This window comes from Rhinolophus hipposideros (assembly GCF_964194185.1).
Source record: "Rhinolophus hipposideros genome assembly, chromosome: 1".
Classification (NCBI taxonomy): domain Eukaryota; kingdom Metazoa; phylum Chordata; class Mammalia; order Chiroptera; family Rhinolophidae; genus Rhinolophus; species Rhinolophus hipposideros.
The window spans coordinates 8533329-8552487 of record NC_138047.1 but is presented as its reverse complement, the minus strand read 5'-3'; the positions used below and the strand labels follow the sequence as shown (position 1 = coordinate 8552487).

Genomic DNA, 19159 nt, shown 5'->3' with positions numbered 1-19159 from the left:
GGAACGGGGCTGACAGGCGTGGGCGGGACAAACACCCGCTGCGAGCCGGAAGGAGGTGGAGCCTCGGAAGGCTGAGCCCCCAACGCTCGCGAGGTTTACCTCAGCCTGGCGGCTACAGGCGAGACTGAAGGAGAAAGCGGGGGGGAGGGGCCGTGGGGAGTCTCCTGCGCATGCGCGGCGAGGCCTGTCTGACCGACCTTCAGCTTGGGCCGGTACCACCATGTTTTCTCGGGCGGGCGTCGTGGGGGTCTCGGCCTGGGCCGTGCAGCCGCAATGGTATGGCAGCTTGCGGTAGGAACGGGAGGGTTGCGAGGGATGGAAGAGTTCGGTGGGGCAGAAAAGGAAGCGGGTGGAAGCGAGTCGGACGGAACTGGGGTTGCAGGGCCTGCTCGGCCTCCAGTCCCCCGGAGGCCCCGGGAAGCGCGGGCTGCAGGAAGCGCCTCCGATCGGGACGGGCGCGCGAAGGGACTGGACGGACCTGTCGGTCACGCCACGTCTCCTGAGGCGGCGTGGGGCGGGGTGAAGGCCACGAGGAGTGGTCATCTGGGACCTCGGTGTGGAGACCTTCGTCCGAATTTCGGGGCGGTCCCGGCTCCAGCCGGCTGCTGAGCACTCGCGGGGCGCCTGCGGGGGGGCAGGCGGCGAGTGTCGCGCGCTCTCCCCGGAGCCGCAGAGTGGGCGGGAGGGGACGCCCTGGGCGAGGTCGCGGGGAAGGTTAAGTGTTCTCCGTGTCCTTGACTCCCGTTGAGGCGCAGCGGTGCAGGGCAGGGTTTGCGGGCGCCGGGGCAGGGCGCGGTGGCCCTTCGCGAGCTGGTCCTTTCGGCCGCGACGTTCAGGCAGCACCTCCCGCGGCGCAGGCGCCTTGCTGGGCCCCGGGGAACCCAGTGCGTGCCCTCGGGGGCTGCTGGTCGTTGGGGTGCCGGAGGGACCGCACATACCCGTCAGTCGGCGAGGGAGGGAAAGACACCGAGCCGAGGCAGTAACCCTGCAAGGTCATGAAATTGTCCCAAGGTCCTGAAGGGGAGGAGGAGATGCAGCTAAGGGCCGTCTGTCAACTGCTGTGCACGTTGTAAGGATTTTAACCCTTGGTTCCTGAACACAGTTGCAGATTAGAAGGCCTAGGAGTAGCTAGGTTAAGCTTGGTTTGTGGTGGTCCCGTATAATAGGATGCAGTGTCTTGAAGCTAGAATCTTGAACAAGAATCTAGGAGAATTTCAGACTCATTGTTAAGGGGGTTGTTAGCTGGAGTCTGTAGCAATTCCCCGTTTTTACAGTGGAGAAGAATTCTAAGATGCTACAAAAACGGTGTTTGTATCCACATGTGTGTGAAGGGACTGTAAGTCATTCATTGAAATAGGTGTGGTTTTCGTTAAGCCAAGAATTTATAACAGACAAGCTTTTCAGGGTAATAAATTAATTGTCATATGAAATAGCTACATAAAAATGTTGACGGATTTGCCTTGGAAGTCAGATTTTTTTCCCTAATACTGAAAAAGAAATTCGTGGGAATTAAGAACTCACCACAAGTGGACTTCTGTCGTGCAGATTGTGCCATTGGTAATCACTCGGCAGACACCTGACAGTTGTTAGGTGCCTGTACTGCCCCAGGTTGGCACTGCGGCGAGCGCTGAAATGTGGTGGTGAACAGACACACGTGGTCTTGCTTCGGGGAGCGGTTCATGGACGCACTGAGGCTCAGCAGTCAGCTCTCCTGTCCTTCCCGTCTTGCTGTCCATTCATGTTAATGGTCATTATTTTTAGAACCATAAAGTGGTATCTAAGTTGATCTTTAAATGCAGAGTTCCTGAAATGAGGACAAGTATTTTACATAATACTGTGGAAATAACTTCTTTTAAAACCCTGTAAGACAATTTGAAGATCTTTTAATAAAGAGCTGTTTTAACGATGAGCTCACTCTCAATCTGTGAAAACTACTGCCAGGACCTTAAATTGGAACCTCAATCAGCAAATAAAGGTCATGCTTCTGATCTTCACCCCTTTGGAATGTTGTTTTTAAATTGGTAGGTTATGGATATTCATTAGCCATCAATGTTCCTCTGTGGAAAGCATATTCTGTCCCCTTTTCACATTTTCCATCACTCTGGGTGCCTGACATCTTTACTGCCTCTGCTGCCCCTTTGCTTCCCATTCATTATAATTGCCTTTTAAATTCAGAAATGAAAACCATATTAATGATTCACACTCCACAGAATTAATTTGAAAGGAAAGAAAAATGCCTTTGCTTTAACAGAACCAAGTGGCATTTCCTTGGTTCTCTTGGTTATTGAAAGCTTTGAAATGTACAATTTGTCAGTGTTAGGTTTTGTTTCGGGGAGGTTAGCATGCTAGTTTTAACTAAACATGAGTCGTACTTAAAATCATGATGAAATTATTTTAATTGTTTAAGGGATCAGAAAACACCCCAAATTTTTATATATTAAACCTGTATTTTTAAAAAATAGCATAGAAGAAAATGGAAATAAGAAATCTGGGGGGAAAAGTTTCTGTTCTTCTGTCTCAAATTAGGGGACAGTGCATTTCTATTCCCTAGTATTCCACATTCTCTAAAATTGAACTATTTTATAATACAGCAGTGGCCATAAATTGAAATATGTACATTGAAAAGGAAGGGAGATGGCATTTCAGGAGAGAAAAGGCAGATATTGTCACCTGAGGCTGAGAAAGCAGATGTACAAAACGGGAGGCAGCAAGGTATGTATGGTACAAGAGGTGGGCTGGAGCCAAACTCCTGGGCTTTGAATCCTGACTGCCACTCACCTGGCAGTGTGACCTTAGACAGGTTACTCAGTGTCTGATATTACTAATATTACTGATATTACTTACCTATTAAATGGAGGTAATAATAATACTACACAATTAATGGGTGAATGTGAGGGCTAAATGAGTCAGTATTTGTAAAGAACTGAGGTCAGTGGAAGATACGCTGCTGTGGACCCAGACGTATCAATTGAAAAATGAGACCAAGTTTATAACTACAGTTTCTACTGTATAAAATAGACTGTAAGAAGGTTTATTATAGAATGTAAGAATGTAAGAAGTTTTATTGCCAAAGAAGACTCAGTCGCGGGCTGAGTCTTGGTGAAGAAGTGCAAGGGAGTTATTTTCTGGTGGAGGGACAGGTGATGGACTTGCACGCAGGCATTCTGTGTTATAATTACACATCATGATTTTGTTTTCCTTAACAATTGGTGGCTGCTGCTGCTTCCTTAATTTTTATATTATACTGCATTTATATGCTCCTTAAAATTCTTTCAGGCATCTGTAATGTCTTTGATAAATCATTCATCTAGCAACCTCGCTGATTCCTTCCACCACTGCCTTCTTCAGCTTTTCTGACAATGCTGTATAAATACAGGAGAGACTGGTAATCCACAATCTAATTTTTCCCACCCACTGTATTTCATACGTTTCTGGTTTCTCAAATAATTTCCTGAATGTTTCTTGAGGTATGATGTAATTTTCCAGAACATAAAACTGATTCAGAACTTTATCTTTTCATTTGCAAAAATTGTATATTCATTAGATAAAACAAGCTATGGTTTTTGTGTACTCAAATTGTACTTAAAAAATAAAGTTGCAACATAGATTGACATCTTTAGAACTAAATGAAGGCTGAGCATCAGAGCACTTCAAAACGGGAAATTAGGGCATGTGCACAGCATAAAGAATCACAAAAGATCCTACCTTGTCTGGGATACTTACAGAAACATGTGGTCATTCTGTGTTCATCCAAATATGGCATGCAATTCAAATTTGTTCCCTATCATACTCTCTGACTAGAAACTTGTATCAGTTAAATTAGACTGTTTGCCTAAAACCATAATGTCCAAATGTCACTCTTTATAATCTATATATTTAGAATGTTGGGGGTGAAAAAGTTTACACCAAAAAAAGAAAGTCATCCAAACAACAGGGTCACTTCTCAAGTGCCACTATGGGAAAATGTTCAGGGAATGGTCATTATGTCATATACGCCTATACTTGAAATAGCAGAGCTTGTCAGTTTTTGATGGCTTTAGTCGTTTCTTCTAGTGGATCCATTCTTATAACTAAACCTAATGTTGTCCATAGAGTCTCCTTTCTGTTATTTTCCTTATTTTCCTTTGGTTGAGTAATACCAGTAGTAAGATGTATAAGTGAAGAGATTTTTAAAGATAACTTTTGGTTATGACCTTTCAGACTTATTTTTATGCACATAAACACATATCACAAAAATAGGATCACATATCATTTCATAACCTCATTTCTTAAGTTATTAAGAGACTTTATTAGTACAGTTTTAGACTTGTAGAAAAAAATGAGCATATAGTACAGAGTTTCATATACCCCCACCCCACTCTGGACAATTTCCCTACTTACTAACATCTTGCATTAGTGTAGTATATGTTCTACAGTTAGTGAACCATTATTGATACATTAATAACTAAGGTGCATAGTTTCATTAATGCCACTCATTTTGTGGTACAGTTCTATGGGTTTGGACACATGCATAATGATATGTGCCTACCATTACAGTATCATACAGAATAGTGTCACTACCCTAAAAATCTCTCCCGAAAATCCTAGCAACTGAGCTTTTTACTATTGCTATAGTTTCGTCTTTTCTGAACTGTCATGTATTTGGAATCAATACATACCCTGTTTCCCCGAAAATAAGACCTAGCTGGACAGTCAGCTCTAATGCGCCTTTTGAAGCAAAAATTAATATAAGACTTATAGTAAAATAAGACCAAGTCTTATATAAATTTTTTGCTCCAAAAGACACATTAGAGCTGATCGTTCGGCTAGGTCTTATTTTCGGGGAAACAGGGTATATGCCATTTACAGATTGGCTTCTTTCACTGAGCAATATGCAGTTAAGGCTGCTTTATGTCTTTTTGTGACTTCATAGCTCATTTATTTTTACTGTTAAATAGTACTCCATTGTGTGGATGGACCAGTTTGTTTATCCACTCATTCTCATTGAAGGACATCTTGGTTGCTTCCAGTTTTGGGCGATCATGAATAAAGCTTCTATAAACATACTTGTGTTGGTTTTATGATAAGTTTTTGTGCAATTCCCTAATGACATGATACTGAGCATGTTTTTCTATGCTAATTTGCCACCGTGTATCTTGGTGAGGTGTCTGTTAGAATCTTTTGCCCATATTTTAACTTGGGTCATCTTTATTATTGTTGAGTATTCTGCAAATATTTTCTCTCAGCGTGTGGCTTGTCTTTTCATTCTCAATATCTTTTGAAGGGCAGAGGTTTTTTAAATTAATAAAGTCCAGCTTATCAATTTTTTTTCATGGATTATGCTTGTGTTTTATCTAAAAACTCATAGCCAAACCCAAAGCACCTAGGTTTTTATAGAAGTTTTGTGTTTTACATTTAGATCTCTGATCCATTTTGAGTTAATTTTTGTGAAATGTGTAGGGTTATTCTCTGGATTAATATTTTGCATATGGATGTACAGTAGTCCAGCACCATTTGAAGAAAAGCGTATCCTTTCTCCATTTAATTATCTTTGCTCCTTTATCAAACTTCTGTTGACTGTATATGTGTGAGTCTATTTCTGGGCTCTTCTGATCCATTGATCTACTTGTCCATTTTTTCGCCAATACTACACTATCTTGATTACTATAATTTTATAGTAAAGTCTTGAAATCAGATAGTGTCAGTTCTCTGGCTTTATTCTTCTTCAGTGGTGACTATTCTGGGTGTTTTGCCTTTCCACATAAATGTTTATTGATAAAATTAGTTTATTGATAACAACAAAATAACTTGCTGAATTTTTTTATTAGTATTGTATTGAGTCTTTAGATCAAGTTGGGAAGAATTGCAATCTCAGCAACATTGAATCTTCCTATCCATGAATATAGGATTTCTCTCCATTGATTTAGATTTTTAATTTCTTTTGTCAGTTTTGTAGTCTTTCTCATATAAATCTTATACATATTTTGTTAGATTTATACATACGTCTTTTGTATGTTTTTTATTGTGATAAAATACCTGTATATATGTAAACTATCATAACCATTTTTAAGTCTACAGTCTGTGGTACTGTTGTTTTTAACTTGAAACTCAAGTTGTTCATAGCTTGTATAAAAGGAAGCAATTGGCTGTTGTTACATATTAACCTTGTATCCTGCAACCTTACCACAGTTGGTTATTAGCACCAGGCTTTTTCTTTTTTTGGCTGATTCTTTGGTATTTTCTACATAGACAATCATATCATCTATGAACAAAGACAGCTTTATGTCTTCCCTCCCAGTCTGTATACCTTTTCTTTCTTTTTCTTGTCTTATTGCATCTTCTAGGACATCCAATGTGATGTTACATAGGAGTGGTGAGAGAGGACATCCCTGTCTTGTTCACAGTCTTAGGGGGAAAACTGCTCGTTTTTCACCAGTAAACCATAGGGATTTTTTTTGGTAAATGTTCTTTATTGGGTTGAAAACTTTCTCCTCTATTCTTAATTTGCTAAGAGGTGTTTATCATGAAAGGGTGTTAGATTTAGTCAAATATTTTTTTTGCATCTGTTAATCATATGGTTTTTCTTCTTTAACCTGTTGATGTGATGGATAGTATTTGATTTTGGAATGATGAACCACCCTTGCATACCCGGAATAAATCCCACTTGGTCGTGGTGTATGATTCTTTTTAACACATTGTTGGATTCAATTTGCTAATATTTTGTTGAGGGTTTTTACATCTATGTTTATGAAGATATTGTTCTCTAATTGACATTTCTTATACTGTATTTATGTGGCTTTGGTATTAGGCTAATGCTGGGCTCATAGAATTAGAAATGATCCCTCTGCTTCTGATCTGTTTCCTTTTTTCCTTCTTTTTTTTTGGGGGGGGGGGATTGGGGCATCAACTACCACGTTTACTGATAGTTACAAATCTGCATCTCAAATCTCAGAACATGTTGGACGTGTTCTTACATGTCGTTACATGTTTCTCAGAAGTGTTGGACATTTCCACCTGGTCGCATGGTCTGTTTAACTATATCATATTGAAAATTCATTATCTCAGGGGATATCACCCCCACCCAGTTTATCTATCTTGGTTAATGATAACACTGTCCACTCAGGTCATTGAATTAGAAAACTTTGGGTCATTCTTATCGTTTTCCTTTTCACTCTTAATAAGTTGCTCTCAAATCTAGTCTTGTTGCTTTGCCAACATCTCAGTCCAGTTTCTTCTCTTGTCTGGAAGCTGCAGTGGCCCCTTATTTAGTCCCCATGTCATCAGGATTCCAATGTCATTTTGTGGTTTTCACTGCTGTCCAAGATACTTCACTGAAAAACTAAACTGATTTGTGGACTTATAAACATTTATCATTTCCCTACTACCTATCAAATAATATTTGAACTTACTAACCCATCCTTTGTCTCCAGCTTCAAAACTATCCCCTTCCTGGGAATGCCCTCCTTAAGCCCTCCTTCTTTCTGCACAAATTTACTGATTCTTGGATTCTCCCAGGCAACATAGGTAGTTTGTGTAGATTTAAGGGCTGAAAGGTCATTTATATTTGATAACATGTTGTCTTCCCCATTAGAGTGGGCATCCTCTCATGTTTACCTTCTATTAACATTGCATTTAAGTCACATCATTTTGACTCTTATACATTGGCACTTTTATTTTAAAGACTATAGAAGAATAATGTAAATTGTATGTCAATCTAAGTTTTCATGAATCTCGTTTCTGAGATAACAGTATGCTTCTTGTGATTAGAGACCATGTTCTGGAAGACAGTGGCTGCTTGAACTGTTTATTGAATTGAGTTGGAAGAATTAAGAGTCAGTTTAAATAAACAGTGTTTTCACACATTTCATCATGTTAGGATGTATAAGAGTTATTTGGAAAGGTTTTGGTGAACTGAGAAAATCAAGAAAAGCTTTTTGACCTTGAGAGTTGGATACCCTACGAAGGGAAAGGACTTTTCTGTTGGGGACACAGTACAGGCCAAGACATGGAGGTGGGAACAGAGCAAGTGAATGCCCTGTGAGTTCAGTGAAAGGTTTGTGTTAGTTGGGTAAATAAAATAAGGCCTTTGACAAAGTATGTGGTATCAGTATTAAGGAATTTAAAAATACAGAGGGTGCCAAAAAATGTATACACATTTTAAGGCAGGGAAAACTGTATCAAAATTGTAATGCAATGAATGACGGCTAGCATTCATTTGATTGCTACTGTAATTCAACTTCGAAAAGTAATACATAGATAACATATCTTAAAATGTGTACTTTTTTTTGGCATCCCGGGTATGTGTGTGTACACACACACACACACACACACACACACACACATTGAAAGTTCTATATTTGAATGATTCTCTATGGGGCATTCTTTAAATAAACATTAACTTTGAATGTTTTTCTTGTATAATGGAGCTATTTTTCAAAAAATTAAAATATTTTTAAAACCTTTATTCTCAGGATCCAAGTTCGAAATATGGCAACTTTGAAAGATAGTAAGTACTTGATCTCAATATGTGAAATAAGAAAAACTAAATTTTGACAATTAAAAATATTTTCAAAAATATGCTGCTTTAGCCCGTTATCTATTTGGTCAAAACTGATAAAATAAATCTGTATCATATGTGGAACTTTGAACTTGTTTCACATGCTGATTCTATTATCTGTAGAATGATAATAAGAAAAGCTAAACTATTTGAGTAAATATAAAATGTTACAGAATATATGGTTAAAGGCCATTTTCAATATCGTTTAACATTATAAATGTATAATTTACTGTTCTCTAATGTCATTTTGCTTGTCTGATCTAAGTAGCAGCTAGGTTTGACCTTTTATTAGTTAGTACTCATTCTGACATTAAGCCTAGTTTAGCATCATGCCGTTAAGTGATGGGCTGAATGCTAATTATTCTACCTTGCAGTTTAGAAAAGTTTTCAGTAAATTTACAAATAAAATTATAGCTCTTGTATCTTAACACAGCACTTCTATTTTTCAGTTACCAGGCGACTAAAGTCAATCAAAAACATCCAGAAAATTACCAAGTCTATGAAAATGGTAGCGGCAGCTAAATACGCCCGAGCGGAGAGGGAGCTGAAGCCAGCTCGGGTGTATGGAACAGGATCTCTGGGTAAGAGAGGCGTGTAATGCACAGTTATGGAGAAGTACGTATTTAACAAAGATCACGACTAGGGACGTATTTAATGCTTCCCACAATGGGAGGCCAATTCTGAGTATTTTACATGCTCTCATTCTTCACAGCAGCCCTATGAGGGGAGGAACTATTAGAGTCCTGCTTTGCAAATGAGAAAACTGAAGCACAATAACAACAAGTAATTTGACCAAGGTCACATACCAAACTTTTTAAATATTCCTAAGGTTCCTAGATTGTTCAGTGTACCACCAAAAGTACTTAGAAACAAACTGCGTCAAATTCCAATGCTTGATTTCTTCCTGTGAAATTGTGGTATTTTAGGACTGCCAGAGGGGGACGTGGTGGAGGGTTGACCTACTGAGCATGGATATGGCTCGTGAATACATGAGTGCAGTGGTTTTTTGTTGTGGTGGTGGTGGTTTTTTTTAAAAAAAATAAATACAGTATTTATACATCAACTGTAAAGAAGGTGAAATTATCTATCTTGTATAGTGGTTTTCTTGCGCTCTTCCATAGTTTTTAAATATGCATTTACACTGCTAAAGAAATTTTGCATGAGAAAATCATAGAGCACAAGGCCTCAGTGGAAATGGCTTCTTGCTTTAAAATGCCATACTTAGTTTCAACTAGAGTAGAGTTGGCAAGTTAGATTTTAGCAATCCTTCTCAGCTCTAGCCATTTGCTCTCATGAGTCTCCTTTTCTGCCCAGACAATTCTAAGCATCTATTTGGTGGCTCAGTAAATGTTGGTTGGTAATTACTCTAGCATATTGATGTGAAAAAGGAAAGTCACTGTACTGTTTACCTTTCTTGCTGACATGAATAGGTATAGTACATTTGTTTCCCTCCCAAAGTCTATTACCACAAAGTTGTCTAATAAAGAAGAAACTGGCTGAGATATCTGATTGGAGTATTTGTGGTGAAATACTAAAAATCCAAGTTGAGGCTGCCAGTCAGCTCCTATAAAGTCCTTGAAACTAAAAAAAAATACTAATTGGTATATTGTAAATGACTAATCATTTAAAATATTTAAAAATGGAAAGCAGGCATTTTATGCTGTACATTATAAAATATAAAGAGACTTAAAAGAAATATTCTCCCCACTCCACTGAACTTTGGAGTTGAGTATTCTCTCTGATTTGTATGGGGGGCTTCGGGTATTGAAATCTGAGAATCATGGCTCTGTAAGGGTAGTGGCAGGAATTTGTTGAAATGGGTGGATATGGCGGCCACGAAGATGCTCCTTGCAACTGCAGTGAGCACCAGCTGCGGAAGCCCATCCTGCATTTGTGACCCGGCCATGCTTCCGGTGGACTGCTCCTGTCAGCAGCTGGGCACAGGCTGGACGCAGGCAGGCATATTCCTGGGAGACTTGGGCTCCCAGCAGCCTTGCTGAACTTCCCTTAAATTGCACAGTGGTCAGCAAAGCTGCCACCCACCCTTTCTTCTCTCTGCTTCCCACTGCTCCGACCTGCATGGTGGTATCATGGCTCTCCTGACTTCCTGTTTTCTCTCAGTCATTTCTCCTAGTAAAGTCCACGTATATTTCATTGCATCCTGCTGAATCCTCTCTTGGCCCTGCTTCTTAGAAAATTAGACCAACAAAGTGAGGTTGTTAAAGTAATCCCCAAAATAAAGTGGCATCATTTTATCATCAACAGTTTTTATAAGAGCTTGATAATGCAGATTATATGAGCAGTTGGTAAATATTTGCTTTGTACTTTTTTGGTTGTACACTGAAGATTTGCATTCTTTTGGAGTCTGATATCTAGATAAGTTGGTACCTCTATAATTCTGGCCTCTTTACAAGTTCTTTAATTGTACTAGAGGTTTCTTTTAGTCCATATTTAAGATAAAGTGGCCATTAATGGGCTCTTAGGAACCTTTGTCATATAGAGATGCTTTTCATCCTGATTGTAAATGGAATAAATACATGGGCGCTTTTGATTATGTTAGTCAAGTGCCATCTAAATTTAAATGCATCGTTTTGAAAACCGCCCGCTGTTTTGTAAATTAGGGCTTATTATTGTATTTCGTATAAATTACATATAAAAAATTCTTGGTTCTTTTTGTTTGTTTTTAAGCTCTGTATGAAAAGGCTGATATCAAGGGGCCTGAAGACAAGAAGAAACACCTCCTTATCGGAGTGTCCTCAGATCGAGGGCTCTGTGGGGCTATCCACTCCTCGGTTGCTAAGCAGATCAAAAGCGAGGTGGCTACGCTCACAGCAGCCGGGAAAGAAGTGAAGATTGTTGGAGTTGGTGATAAAATCAGGGGTATACTTCATAGGTAATTTAACGTAGTTTGTTTAAAAGGGTGACAGCATGACTAAATGGAAGTTTCTTTGATAGTTTATTTAAGCAAGGTGCCCGTTTGGGTTACCTATTTTATACTCAAGAGATTTTTGTTTGTTTTTCCAGAGCACATTAGAATATATAGATTTCCTCTATTCTCTACTTGTCTTTTGTTTTTTCATCCAAACCATACATGGAATGCAGTAGGAATGTCACAAGCCTCTGACATTTTAAAAAATGAGAACTGAACTCGAAGGAGCTATCATAGCCTGGGAATGTCCGAAATGAACAACAGTTTAACTTAGGATTAGAAGGAGAGAGAGAACAGCACAGAGAAATAGAAAACAAGAAAGGCCTGATTACTGGTCCTTAGTTTGTTGCACGTGCTGAAGGAAAGGAATCACCACAAATGGGTGGAATACTTAATTTAGTGAACAACCCCCCCAAAAAAAAATTGATCCATAGCAATACTATTTCTTGTTCCCTGTGTTTTTTTAGCAGAAGTATACTATTACACTATTTTAGGTGACCTCTTCCTTTTCTTGTAGGACTCATTCTGACCAGTTCCTGGTGACATTCAAAGAAGTGGGAAGAAAACCCCCTACTTTTGGAGATGCATCAGTCATTGCCCTGGAATTATTAAATTCTGGATATGAATTTGACGAAGGATCTATTGTCTTTAATCGATTCAGGCAAGAAAATTTTAGAAATCAAAGTTTTTTTATGTTTATGTTTATATTTTAAAATAACTCTGCTTAACAGTTGAAAAGTTATCAGTTTGAAATTTACATTTGCTTTTGTCATTTCTAGGTCTGTCATCTCCTATAAGACAGACGAAAAGCCCATCTTTTCCCTTAATACCATTGCAAGTGCTGGTAAGTAGTTTTTGTATGGCAAGTATTTTTCCATGTAGAAAGGAGAGATTTGGACATTTAGGAAAATAGTATTTGTCAGGTTGGCCTGTTTCAGCGGTAACGAAATGCCTTTGGGCCGTTTCTATCACGAACTATTAATGGCTTCCGTGATGTTTTAATCCATGCGTTGTTTTTCGACTTACTCCATTCCTTCATTAATTAAACAAATAAATATCTGTTGAGGGCCGTCATTACATAGGTTTTCTGTCCTCGGGGACTGAAGAGCCTAGCTAGAAATTTGCTTTGCAGTCTGTGTGTGAAGTGTACCTAACTGCAATACAGTCCGAAGCTCTAGCACAGAGATTTGAATAAATTCACAGCTCATTTACATTGACCCAGTCGGTTCTTCTGTTCTGTTGCTTGAATAAAGTCACCATTGCTCAGTGAAGCATCCTAGAAGCAATACTCTGGACCTGATTTTATTTTCCTAACGCATTTTTCCCTTCTGTGTATCATATTTCATCTAAGATGTACACTCTTACATTTTTAACATGCCTCAAATTGGGGTTTTTCTCCCAGTCAGTGGCATGTCATTATTAATTGCCTATGTTGTTTTCTTTCTTAATGGTACATCAAATGTGTTTATAATCCATAGCATCTTAAGTTGGATGAAATATAGTACTGTTTGCACGGCTTTACCCAAATGAATGAATTTTGGAGTGTCCTGCGAAATTTCTGCCACCTGATTACTGAAGTTCACATCAGCCTCAAATTTTCCCAGTCTTCCATGTTCGTGGAAAAGTTTTCCCTCTCTGAAGCGTGACTGACTGACTCCCAATTTCTCCAATCATCAAAAGGCTGAACTGGAATTTTTGTATTACACTAGACTACTTTCAGTTCTTAATTTCTTTATTGAAAAAACCATTTATTGATTGTTTGCTGGCTTTGTGCCAGGCAGTCAGCTAGATGCTATCTAGAAGACTTCATAACTGTGAAATGTAGAATATAAAGTAGAATATCCAATGCTTTGTACATTTAAAATTGGCTGTAATTTACGATGTGGAAATAGATGGAAAGCTTAGGAATGAGTCTTTTGACCTATCTTTCATTTACTTCTGCTTTGTAATTATGAAGGAGTTTTATAATAGTAAGCTGTTTTGATTAAATCGTTCTTGTACTGTATAGCTTCAAAGATATTTATCACTTGTTTTAACAGAGAGCATGAGCATCTACGATGACATTGATGCTGACGTGCTGCAGAATTACCAAGAATACAGTCTGGCCAACATCATCTACTATTCTCTAAAGGAATCCACCACGAGTGAGCAGAGCGCCAGGATGACGGCCATGGACAACGCTAGCAAGAATGCTTGTAAGCACAGTGGATTGCGGAGAAAACTGTGGCTGAGAGGAAACTGTCTGAGACACAGGAAAGCGTGTCTGAGACCCTCCCATGAAAAACATGACCATTCTTTAAGTAGACCAGGAAGCAAGAGAGCTAGGAATTGGGCCTGGGATCTGCTACTGGTTCTGTGAAATTTTTGACCAAATACCGTCTTTCTTTGAATTTGGTCTTCTGAAAAGATAGAAAAATAATACTCTCTGCCTTAAAGGAAGTGGGTATTATTATTTCTTAGGCAGTAAGTCTGCCAGTACTTTGAAAACATATCCCATGGAAGATTTAAAAGTATCTTCTTGAAATGTTTCAAGAGGCCAGTTTTGGTACCCCACTACCGTCATCCTCACTCCCACCCCCCAAATAAAAGAACAGAATTTCTTATTATTAAATTAAGCAACATATATCTATGGATACGTTAAAAAAGAAGTTATTCTTTTCTAGTTTTAGATTTTGTTATCTGTCTTTTGTTCTTTTGTAGCTGAGATGATTGACAAATTGACTTTGACTTTCAACCGCACTCGCCAAGCTGTCATCACAAAAGAGTTGATTGAAATCATCTCGGGTGCTGCGGCCCTGTAAGTAACTGCAGGTTCCCTTTAGAGAGTTTGTTTTCATCTCCATGTCTGCTGACTTAACCTTTGGATGCTTGAGTTGGGGGTTTGTTTTGTCTGTTAAAGACGAAATAAATGATCCATTGCTTAATTTTGTAACCTTGTTCTTAGGATATGAAAATTTGGTGAAAAGGAGATCTCTGGTTTATTCTGGTTGTTTCAGGCTTAGTTTCTTCTTTTTAGAAATCTATATATTGGTAGTTTCCACTTCTCCTAAAGCTTTTGGAATGAGGATGTGAATAATTCACTATCATTTATAAAACCTGTCTTTGGAACTTAAAACCATTATAAACCAAACTTTCTGAGTTACAGGACTGGTTTTGGGTTTGGTTTTACATAAATCTGTAAATCGCTGAATGGTAATAGGGTCCAGGAATCTTTTAATTATTGAAATTTCTATATCAGTATCATAAGATAGTGTACCACTTTCCTCAAGAAAATTTCTCGTTGCCTACATGTTAATGTTTGTAAAACCAGGGTTAAGATAATGGGAATTCTATTCAAAAAGTTATTAAACTGCACACTCACTATATGCAAAGTACAATGCTGGGTAGGCGCAGTGTTAAAAGCATTTATGTTCTAATCGGATAAAAAAATGCAGATAATTGTGATGAAGGATAAAATGTGTAGTAAGTTATCTTTGACTCATTCTTTCTCCCCTCTTACCAACTGGTCACCAAGTTCCCTAAGTTTTGCTTTCTAAAAGCCCTTGACTCTTCCCCCTTTCTGCCCACTTAATGCAGATCGTTGTCATCATTCCTCTCCTGAATTAAAAAAGATGTGTCTTGGGAGCCTCTGACATGCCGGGCCCTGTGCTAGGCACTGAGGATGTGATGGGGATGGTATTTCCCCTCAAAGAGCTCACAGCCTTAACAGGGAAGACGGACCTTATGTTAGAAACTGCAGTAGAATGAACAGGGGCAGCACACTGCAGCCCAGAGCTAAGAATGGTTTTCACATTTTAATGGCTCATAACAAGAGAGACAGTATATGGCCACAAAGCCTAAACTATTTACTATCTAGCCCTTCACAGAAAACATTTGCTGACCCTGTGAGAGAGTGGTATGAGGAAGATGACAGCCCATTCTCTCACATAATCCTGAAAAATCCGCTTGGCTTGACACATGTGAACCTGTAGTCTAGTCACTTCCCACTGCCATTTCTCACTTCCCTTGAGCTTCAGCCACACTAAGCTACTGCCAGTTCTATAAACACATCACGTTCTTTTGCCTTCAGAGTGGCACGTGCGCTTGCCTGAAATGCCATTTTTCTGTCCCCTTGTATCCTTGGTTCTTATGCCTGACTCCTGTTCGTCCTTCCAGAGCAGGGAGAATCCTTTCCTCCAGAAAAGCCTCCTGCATGGTTTGGGGGGAGGGTAACTCTTCTTTGGCACTGTGTGCTTCCTTTTCTCAGCACTTACATTTTATTAGGAATTGATTTTTTATTTGTCTCTGTGGTCCTGCCACTAGGGAGGGACCACGTCTTCTCACTTTTGTAGCTGTGTCACCTGGCATACTTCTTCAATAAATGTTAAGTGACTTGAATGACATGCCATAAGTATATTAAGAACTGGAAGTTCAGAAGAGAGAGGAATAACATTTTATTGAGTGTGCGAAAACGTAGGTCCATGTTTAAGAATCAGGGAAAGCTTTATCACTAAGGTGAAATTTAAAGTTGTCCTTAAGTATAGTCTCTCAAGGACAGAAACGGGGCAAATGCCAGACAAAAATGATGGAGACCATCCGCAAAGTTATTAGTTGGTTCATCGGCTTTGCTGGCCTAAGGCTTCTTTCTTCTCTTACTCTGCTTTCTGAGATGACACGTCAAGACTAAGCCTTCTCAGCCTGGTCACTAATGTTCTCTTAGCATCATAGAGTGCAGTGCGACAATCAGTGGCCCTGCCACTTAGTATCTTGATAAACTTGGTTAAGATACTCTGCAGCTCAGTTTTGTCGTCTGTTTTCTTGGATGGCAAGTGAGGGAAGGCCTGAGGGAAACAACTGCATTCTGAAGGTTCAGGGCTGTGAGATCCAGAGAACCAAGCTTCTTCTTTTGCTCTTGAGAAAGGAATGCGGGGGCACGAGTTCCGCAGAATTGAGGACCAGGGTTTTTCTGGATTAGGAATGTGGGAAACCTGACTATGAAGTAGCAAAATCAAGGGAAAGGACGAGAGGGTGATTAGGACATAAAAACTGAGAATTAAAAAAAGAATTCCAATAATTGGAAATTGACTAATAAATTTTCGCTTTCTAGAAAGGTTGTCCACATCCTGTATAAAAAATTAGCTGTGTCGTCCCAAAGTTGGATTGTTTATATGAATGAACTTGACTTGCATATTCTCTAACCTATCGGTTATTCTGGGTGAAGACTTTAATATTTAACAGAAACACATTTGGCTTTTTAGTAATAAAATTAAAAAGCATGAATAAATCATAGTATTTGAGGTGCCAAGTACTAGTTGCCAACCTAAAAATTTTAAATACATTGTATGCTATATGTATAGAAAAAGTAGTGATTTTAATCATATATTCAGTTTTGCCTACTTGCATGAACATGGTTTTATTGCTTGTAATCAGATTTAAAATACATCTTTTTTATAATAATCACTGAATCTGTTTTCAAGGAGTATTTTGGTAAGTATGTGATGTACTCAAAATAACAAGTGAGGAAATAAACGACGTTTTTTAGTTGGAAAGTGGACATGATTAACTAGCATGGATTGCTTCTTAACCAGCTTGTTTTGTGTTTGTCTTTTTCTTTTAACACAATAATTAGGAATTAATGAAAATCAACTTTCATCCTCAGACAAGAGGTAAAGTGGTGACCTTTCACATTCTCCCCACACCCCTTGAGAAAAGACACCCCGCCAGCTGTAACTGAAGCTAACTGAGCAAGTGACACAGGTTCTGAGAGGTTTAGATTGCTAGGTCTGTTTACAGTAGCCAGCTGGTTGGGGCATATGGGTAATGCTGGGGGGCTTTTGTTCTTGGACTTGTTAAATAAACCTTAAGGATAGAGAATTAGAATTATTTTGAGATATTAAGTATAGATTGGTGAAGAGTGGTGGTTCTCAAACTTTATGGTTTTGGGACCCCTGACTGTCTGACTCAACAACAACAACAAAACAGCTGGATTCTCATCTATTTTTGTCCATTCCGTTTTGATATCACACTCTGGAAAACTCCACCGTATACTCTTGAGAATGAGAATAAAACCCTCAAATAACATTATTATGAAAATAGTCTGACCCTCACGGACCCTGTGGAAGGGTCCCCAGACCAAAACCTGAGAACCATTACCTGTAGTGGACCATTTTGTTAGGTAAAGTCAGTTCTCTAAACCCCACTTAACTATGTATTATCTCTTGATGTCATTATTTTCTCAGAAAAAGTATTGATTGATTTTTATTTGTTCTGTACTTTGTTTTTCAGGTAAAGAAGGAAAATTCAGCCAGTTAATTTTGGTTTTAGTTTACTGCTGTCCTGGTCAGAAGAAATTGTTGGTCTAATTGTTGAAATTACCAAAGACAGCAAGATATTTGTAAATTATCTTACAATAAACAACTTACAATAAAAAACTCCTGTCTTTCTTAGTATATAAGAACAGTTATAGTTTTCAAAATGAGATGTTAAAATATTTAAAGCTATTAACATGCTACTACCATGTTTCCCAGAAAATAAGACCTAGCCAGACATTCAGCTCTAATGCATCCTTTGGAGCAAAAATTAATATAAGACGCCGTCTTGGGGCCGGCCCGGTGGCTCAGGTGGTTGGAGCTCAGTGCTCCTAACTCCGAAGGCTGCCGGTTCGATTCCCACATGGGCCAGTGGGCTCTCAACCACAAGGATGCCAGTTGGATCCCTCGACTCCCGCAAGGGATGGTGGGCAGCACCCCCTGCAACTAAGGTTGAACTTAAAGTTGAACACGGCACCTTGAGCTGAGCTGCCGCTGAGCTCCTGAATGGCTCAGTTGGTTGGAGCACATCCTCTCAAACACTAGGTTGCCAGTTTGATTCCTCGACTCCCGCAGGGAGGGTGGGCTGTGCCCCCTGCAACTAGCAACGGCAACTGGACCTGGAGCTGAGCTGAGCTGCGCCCTCCACAACTAAGGCTGAAAGGACAACAACTGACTTGGAAAATAAAAAGTCCTGGAAGTACATACTGTTTTCTAATAAAAGTCCTGTTCCCCTTCCCCAATAAAATCTTTAAAAAAAAAGAGCCGGTCTTATTTTATTATAAGACCCGGTCTTACATAATATAAGACCAGGTCTTATGCTAATTTTTGCTCCAAAAGACACATTAGACCTAATTGTCCAGCTAGGTCTTATTTTCGGGGAAATGGTATTAATTTTTGTTATTTTTGTAAAAAGATATTTGAAGAGTCTCTTCTGAATCAATCTTAGAAAGTCTGGCCTCCTTGGGGTCGGGGTGGAAGGAAGAGGCGACAAGCCACACCCTCAGCCCAGGCTTCCATCCTCTGGAAACCTTCAAAGAACAGCCAACAATGAAGTAACAATGCGCCTGGAGTCATTTGCTGTTTCTCATATGTGAGATATAGAACGCCAGGCATAGACTTAGCCAAAGTAAATTTTTAAATATCTTTTCTAAGCACTTCTTAGAACTCCATACTCACATTTAGATAACTGGATGCCTAGCTGATTCCATACAACGAGTTCCATGCCAGGATCTCAGGGTTTTTCCTATTTGTTTAAAATAGGGAACTTAGTTTTTCTATTACGAAAGTAATACACTTTTCCAAAAGACCACAGAACTATAAAAAAATAAAATATATGGAAATATAAAACCCACTCTTAGTTAAAAGTTTGACGTATATTACTCTTAAAAACCATGAAATAAATAA

General features: G+C 39.1%; 1 protein-coding gene across 24 annotated transcripts; it reads left to right on the top strand.

The window, feature by feature from the left end:
• The first annotated feature begins 103 nt into the window (after positions 1–103).
• ATP5F1C (ATP synthase F1 subunit gamma) lies at positions 104–19159 on the top strand. 24 transcript variants are annotated; one of them, XM_081053594.1, is made up of 12 exons: positions 191–276; positions 1546–2021; positions 3277–3385; positions 8451–8485; positions 8986–9117; positions 11225–11429; positions 11983–12126; positions 12245–12309; positions 13505–13660; positions 14166–14262; positions 17074–17110; positions 17730–19159. In XM_081053594.1, the coding sequence occupies exons 3-11, from the start codon at positions 3360–3362 to the stop codon at positions 17078–17080; spliced, it is 867 nt and encodes a 288-aa protein (XP_080909720.1). In that variant the 5' UTR covers positions 191–276; positions 1546–2021; positions 3277–3359; the 3' UTR covers positions 17081–17110; positions 17730–19159. The 24 variants fall into 24 exon arrangements, with proteins under 24 accessions (XP_080909716.1, XP_080909717.1, XP_080909722.1 ...); XM_081053593.1 differs by lacking the exon at positions 1546–2021 and having other exon boundaries at positions 140–276; XM_081053602.1 differs by lacking the exon at positions 17074–17110 and having other exon boundaries at positions 141–276; positions 17730–18506.

What these genes read in the sequence shown, in the direction of transcription:
- ATP5F1C (XM_081053600.1), top strand. Translation starts at nt 1,906, where the DNA reads ATGAGCTCACTCTCAATCTGTGAAAACTACTGCCAGGACCTTAAATTG. An exon ending in ATCAGGGGTATACTTCATAG is followed by an intron (nt 11,430 to 11,982) that starts GTAATTTAACGT and finishes CTTTTCTTGTAG; the next exon opens with GACTCATTCTGACCAGTTCC. An exon ending in ATTGTCTTTAATCGATTCAG is followed by an intron (nt 12,127 to 12,244) that starts GCAAGAAAATTT and finishes TGTCATTTCTAG; the next exon opens with GTCTGTCATCTCCTATAAGA.